Here is a 7,289-nt window from a genome sequence, read left to right as displayed (position 1 = left end):
CTATTATCATTGGTACATTTCTTTCTCAATCTAGGTATACAATAACTTAATATATTTAATATTTAGATAAACAATTTTTAGTAGATGCTTTGGCAGTCAAATTCTTACATATTCTCTATTGCTACAGAAGTATTCAGTTATGTTTTTGGAGAAAATTATCTGGATACTACTTAGAAGAATTATATGCTGGACAAAATAGCAGCCCAAATCATCACTGCAAACAGTTAATAAAAGAGTATAAAAAGGAATGTGTATTTGCTAGAAGATATCCAGCATTCACAGGAAGGAAGAAGATATATCTGCACCATGATTTTTTTCTTTTCTTGCCAATGAAGCCGGAGAAAGATTGTCTATTATTTGAAAAGCATTTCACTTATTCCAGTTTATGCAACAACTGTGTTTCCTACACTCCACATGTCAGCATTACAAAGTTTCGGAACACATTTGTTCCCTTGGGCAATGCTTGTTTCTGACAATTAAAAAAGGTAAAAAAGTCTTCAATCATTTGTTTAGTCTAAGAAGTTACTAACTGGTACTTTATGGTATGTGGACAATAGGCGTTTCCTTATTACAAAACGGCTGCTGTATTTTATTTGTACTTTATCTGTTAACAGGGGAAAAAAAAAAAGAAAAGAGAAAACACAGAAGGACCTTCTGAGTGTTCACACTGAGAACTCTCTGGTTGGGCAACAGAGCGGAGCAATAAGAGTCCATAAGTACAGACAGACACAAACCCAACAGGAGACCATCTTAATCCAGAAGATGGACCAGGTTCCGGTGAAGAATTTTTCAATCTGAGCACTTTCATAACTGTTAAGGGAAAAAAAAAAAAAAAGAACCAATAAACTGACTATTCATATCTCAGACTGCAGTATCCCGTTTTTCCAAGTGGGTCACAGACTTTAACTAGGTTAACACAGACAAGAAGCAGGGGAGATCAGCCTTTTATAGAGCAAGATCTTGCTCAAGAATCACTTGGGAAAGACTTGCAACTTCTCTTCCAGCTTCTTACTTAAGGAGAGGAGACACACTAGTGGCAGAAGTTCCCATTCGCATCTGCCCTCTCAACATAGAGAGATATTAATTTCTCAGCTTTACAGAAATACACTTACTGGAACCAGTGAGTCACTGTCATCATCACATAGAGCGAAGCCAAGAAGAAAACAAAGTGGAAGTAGGCATAACTGTACACCGTGCCTTTCTTCTCATCATAAATCACAGTCTGGCCTCCTCTTTTTTCAATGCGCTCTTCAGCATCAGCTGGAGGAGACAGGAAACAAGAAAGCTTGTGCAAATTTAATGAGAACTGAAAACAGCAGCTGGCTTCATGAAGAACACAGCAAAATATACATGGTGTGATTTAGGAAAGAGTGATACAGAGCAACACTTGAACATTTCCTTACTCTCAGGGCATGGGTCTAAGCCTTAGTGCCACAGAAATCCTGCCTTGTATCAGCTTCCTGGCCTGCTGGCTAGTTTTTGAGCATTTGGACCATTTAAATTGCTCTAGCTGTACAGTATTCTTCTGGCGAGTCCAAGCCGATCACCCTGATCATACCAGGTCTGCAAACAGGACAATCCCTTCCTAACTTACTCTTGAACTGCAGTCCTTCAGAGCTGCTTAGCCAAAAATACAGCGGTCAGTCACACCCACAAGCATGCAAAGAGCAGAGATTACACTTTGTATGCTGCAATAATGAAATGTCCTTCAAGGAATTCTTAACTAGCCTGTTGTTTTAAAATGGTATTGTTACATCTCTTGCTTCCTTCCTCAGCATAACTTTGAGCACTTTAGCTGCTTCAGTTTGATATGCTACAGAATGAGGCTACAAGCAGCTCTCCATCTGCAGCTGTGTCCTTACTCTCTTGGCTTTGGTCTGAAAGCCACAAGCAAGGTAAATTGTGCAGTGATAACATAATTACCATCTCCATCAGGCACGCAGCAAAAGCAGCAACGAGCTACCTGTGGAACAGACAACAGGAAGAGTAAGAGTCTGTGCTACAGCAAAGAAGCAGAACAGTTGGTAAACGAAGGTCTATTATGTCTACGTTACAGCCACTAGTTTAGAAAAGTCTGGTTTGTATTTCCAACCAGCACAAAACCCAAATTAGGATTTGCCAAGTAGTTCATAACAGAAGTTTCTAAGCTTTGGAAAAACCTACTAAGTAAGATTTGGAGCAAATGAACCATTCTTTAAGAATTACTCTACACATTTAACATAACTCAAGGTCAAACACTGGTGCAAATAATTATGAGAAAATAGTAGAAGCAGTTGCACATCAGTAGTTCAGAGGTGACTTACTTCTTCAGACTTGCATCTAAATGCTTTTTAAATAAAAAATTTCTCTACTGATATGAAAGTGTAAGGAACTTTTAAAACTCTGCTGCATGGGTTGGAAATTACAACTGCACAAGCTTAAGTCAGAAATGCACTTATCTTTGCAAGATTTTGCTGAAATGGAGCCAGAATGAGTACAAGCAGAATGAGTAAAAGCAGAAAGTTGGTTTTACTGCTTTATTTAAAAGAAGATTTTTTTTTTTTTTTAACTGATGGAAAAAGGAAAGCTGAAATTGACACATCTTGTGTTAAGTGGTAATGTAAACGGGGAAAAGAGTGCTGACCATCCAATAATATGTAAGTAAGTGCATTTTCTGCACCACACCACAGTACAAGTCAGCACTTTCCGTACTGCATGACCAACATTATTTGTTCTGATAAAATCCTTCTCTGGGATTTATTTTGTTTGCGGTCTGATGAAGACAATGAACCCTGTTAGGAAAATTCCCTTCCCTAATTACTATATTAATCAGTCTTTATAGTATGAAAGTATATTAACTTGGTTAATGTAGTTCATAGTACACACTGCAATGTAAAGAGGTAGTGGAGTTTTACTGGAAACTTTGGTATTATTCACGTGTAAGTAAAACAAACTAAAGAACAGCTCAGCCCTGGAAATAAGGACTTTGCTTCTTGGAAGCTTAGAGCTGTCCATGAAGGATAAAAGATAGCCTTCGACAACCAAGATAATGCCAGCATTCTAGTCCCTCTAACAAATCTTTGAAACCCTTCCAGCATCATAGATAAGTATCACAAGACTGACTCCAGGGACATCTGGATCAACAGACAAGCAGCCAGAATGCTGCAGAAATATAGTTACTTTGCAGAGTTTTACTATGACTAGTAATCGGTGGTGTGGGTGTTGGTGATTAGTCAAATCATGCTATACCTGAATGCCTGAAGGGTGTAAGGACCTTGTGTAAAACCACATTTGAGGTGTCCCAATTTGGCTGGGACACCTCATGTGCATGAACATATATTTACCTTTGTAATTCTATATTTTGTGTTCTAGCCTCTCTCCTTGGTCAGCATGGGCCAGTTGCAAGTTTTCCTAACACCCTCAAAAATTAGATACTAAGCCTTTAAGGTAAAGTGTCCAATGGAAACATCACATGGCAGCTTTCACCCTGTGTATCACACACAGAGTGATGAAATTAGCAACACTGGCACACGTACCGCTAGCCCCTCGTAACAGTCAGCTGCCTTCAGCACAGACGCCAACAGACCCTCTGTGCGCCACAAGCAACTGCAGAGCTACTTTCGTGCTCCAGGCTGGGAGACAAAGGCCCTTTGGCACAGGGAAGGCAATCAGAGTGCAATTAGATGCTCTTCATCAGCCATTTCTTTATATTTACATTCAGAGGCTCTTGTACCACTCTTTAAAATCAAACAGTCCGGAAATAATCCTGTCAGCAAGCACTGCGGCAGGGCGAGCTGGCCCTTCATGGTGAGGGGGTCACATCCAGCGTCTGCGCTGTGCCAGCCGCCCCCAGCCTGCCCGCTGCTCCTGCCGCAGGGCGCACCGCAGCCCCAAGCCCTTTGGACAAGACCTCCCACTGCCCAACGCTGGCAGAAGAGGCAGGTGGGCGTGAAGGGAGGCTGTTTTCTCTCTGGTCCCTGCCCAGCCCCGGCCTGCCCTTCCTCAGCACAAGGTGGGAAGGCACTGGTTCTGCCCGGATCTGCCTGAGGCACAGGCTCGATGCTCCTCAGCGCTGGCACCAGCACCCTGTCCAGTCGCCCCATCCTGCCAGAGGGAAGCTCCTCCGGCACCGACACATTCCCACAGAGAAACACGTTTTGCTTCCCCATGCCCAACTACTGCAAACACCAGGCGCCTCAGCAGATACTTCTGCATTTTTGGATTCTCACAAACGCTCACATTAAAGCCTTGAAAAACAGAAGTTAAAACTGCAGATGCAAGGAACACCAACATAGAGCTAGGGTTGGACATTCATCCTCCAAACACACACATGCACTTGAACAGTGCCACTAGCAAGTCTAAGTACCGGGTAACTGTTACTCAGCAAAACCCTGCTAATTTCCTAGTGTTTCTGAGTGTTCTCATGCCAAAGAAATAGGCAGGTGGAATGAAGAAACCTGTACTGCTGAAACAGGGACAAGAAATACAATCCGAGATGAAATTGTAGGCAAAAAGAAAGGAAATACTTATATGTGGAAATAAAACTAAGAGATAGGAACTTGGGATCATAGTCAGTTGCCAGGAGAACAAAGGCAATCAGGACTGAAAACGTTCAAGAACACCTCCACTTCTTTTTCTGATAGCTTGCCAGCAGACTTTTCCTTTAAATGGGAGGACGCGAGCTTGTGTGGAGCACAAGATTTACAGGAAGTCTGCAGCATGTTAAATAAACTGCAAGAGCAGCAAATTATTTCAGTACGTAAATGCACCTCCACAGAACTAGCAAGAGTGGGAGAAGGGGCCAATGTGGACAACTGTTCTGATGAGTCCATACCCAGAGGCACGTAGCATGCACACTACGAACAGGCTTTTGTTTTCATCTAATTACAGACTACTTAGCCACAAAAACAACAGCAAGAAAAGCATGAGGAAGTCTGCACAAAAATCCTGTGGGAGGAAGCAAAAACTCACTTCAGTTTCAGGTGTTGCATATATTCCCCTCAGTGCCTCTGAGCTTGCACGTGTTGTTGAGGTCAAACTAGGAGCAAAAGAAGATACTGTCAAAACCCTCAGCATAAGTGTAAATCCAACAGGGTAATTTTTCAACACCACAGCAAACATAAATAGTCTACTTCCATGTCTAAGCTAAGCATTTGCCTGGACATAGCATCAGGCACTAAGCATGTGAAAAATTTGTTCTGCACAAGTAGAAGCCAGCCTGACAGCCAGCCATTGGCCAACATGGGCCGAATCAAGAGCTTAAAAGTAGGTCACTCCTGAAAGGCTGTGAATTCATCACCATCAGACAGCAGCAAATAGCTAAGCACTCCAATTTGCAATTCAGAAGAGATCTCCCCTGCTGTGCACAACCAATGCTTTTATATTAACTTCACAGCCATCACTTTGGCTCAGCATTTCTGCACCAGCTTTGCCAGCAAAGTAACAGGTCACTGGCACAGTCATTTTTCAAAAGTAAATTATCAACTACTATGTGTACCAGTTGCTGGAAATCACCTTCTTGCATGATTGTAGTAGTCTGGGGCAAATCCTTTCTAGTTTCTTCTAATTAGAAAAATTTCTTGCCCAGTCTTCCCTTTTCAGGATGTGTAATGCAAACTTCCCATTACCCACAGGGAGATGTGTGTTAATGCTTTGCTGTACGCACTAAGCCTTAATAAGCAACACTTCAAAACATTCCCCTTGAAGGCCTTCTTATCTCCTCAGCAACATGGCGCACTTCCCCTGACAGCTACGTGAAGGTTGTTTGCATTGCCAAAACACCTTCCTGAGGCACTGGAAATACTGTTCTCATGTGAACTAGATCCATGATATATGATATCCTGTGTATTTGATATCAGAATTAAATGGAACACATATGCATATTTGAAGGCAGAAGAGTAGCTGTGCTACCTCTTCAGAAAGTCTCTTGTTTTCACTTCAACATTATGAAGGAGTATGTGAATTTTGAAGTGGACTGATTCAGAAGCAGAACCTGCTCAAACCTTGCAGCAGACAGGCAGTGCAGTCTCCTGGCAACCCACACAGCCAAAACAACTGATAGATCACCTTTCAATCATCAGCAACTCCCCCCCTCCCCATGCCAGGACATGACTTAATTTATTGATGTGAGCTGCATTAATATAAGGCGAGCATCACAACTATATAGGCACAAAGAGATGATTTTTTTTTTTTTTTTTTTTCCTTCCTTAGAGCAGGAGATTTCTGGTAAATCCTGATGGTGGTTCTGTGCTTATCACTTGTTCAAAGGAAGCCCTAAATCCTCCCGAACAGTTCTGTTTGTTTTAAAGACCCTCGAGGAACTGTCGTAGCCTCTGCCAGGAGACTACAGAAATTTCAGATAGCCTTTTTAGATGGACATAACTGCATAGAGTTTTTCTTACAGAAAGAGTAGATACAGAATCAAAGTACCCTGAGACTGTTTGGCATCATGGACAGCTGGAAATATTTCCCTCCACCTCTAAATATAAATTGTTCCATTTGGTTTTAATTAAATATATTTGTTTCAAAAATTATATTAACTTGTTGAACATTTTTGACTAAAACATGTAACCGTTCTGAAACTGAGGAGAGTATGAACCTTCCAGCGCAGTTCTCTTCTACTTCTCCCCATTACTTTGTCTGCATGAGGCCTGCTATAAGCCTTCACTAGTTGGACTGCGATACTGCATTTACAGTGAGGTAACTGCAAACCCCCAGACTTACCAAGAATATAAAATGCAGCCAAACAAAATGGTAGTGCCCAAGCCAGTAACCAGGTTTTCATCTCTGTGCAGGCCTTGACTAAATTCAGGTACACAGATTGTGATGTTCTGATTGTTTTCATCCAGGACTTCACAAAGCAAAACAAACAAAAAGAACAGTTAGCAAAGCTCATTTCACTGCATTTCAAAGTAGTCTTCAGACTAAAGGTTTTCAGTGAAGTATTTTTATTACTTCAGACATGGTGTAGGTACATTTCAGTTGTTTCTACCTATCTTTTAAAAAGACCATACAGAAAAAAATTCTGTAAATTTGACTTGGCAGATTCTGTGTTTCAGGTAAAACAAAAATGCAACTTAGTAGGGTACTAAAATTTCTTGTTTGACCAGAGCAGACAAACAAGGAAAAAGACTGTTTGGTGAACCAAGAAATAAGAAGTTGGAAGTTTACCAACACTTCACCCAAGACTACAGAGTCATATAAGACCGAGATAATACAGATCATAGAATCATAGAATCATTTGGGCTGGAAGGGACCTTCAGAGGTCATCTAGTCCAACCCCCCCTGCGGTGAGCAGGGACATCTCCAAC

General features: G+C 41.5%; 1 protein-coding gene across 1 annotated transcript; it reads right to left on the bottom strand.

Moving 5' to 3' along the window:
* Nucleotides 1–600: 600 nt before the first annotated feature.
* On the bottom strand, nucleotides 601–6,829 carry LOC104157508 (serine incorporator 5-like; the record flags this gene model as incomplete). The annotated part of the gene is made up of 5 exons (XM_009694860.1): nucleotides 601–810; nucleotides 1,113–1,260; nucleotides 1,924–1,963; nucleotides 4,951–5,017; nucleotides 6,703–6,829. Coding segments are annotated over 5 exons (530 nt in total), but the record flags the coding sequence as incomplete, so codon positions are not given.
* Between the last annotated feature and the right edge of the window lie 460 nt (nucleotides 6,830–7,289).

Source organism: Cariama cristata, unplaced genomic scaffold (genome assembly GCF_000690535.1).
Source record: "Cariama cristata isolate BGI_N322 unplaced genomic scaffold, ASM69053v1 scaffold30562, whole genome shotgun sequence".
In the NCBI taxonomy this organism is placed as follows: Eukaryota; Metazoa; Chordata; class Aves; order Cariamiformes; family Cariamidae; genus Cariama; species Cariama cristata.
The sequence above is the reverse complement of the archived record's forward strand: the minus strand, read 5'-3'. Positions and strand labels throughout refer to the sequence as shown.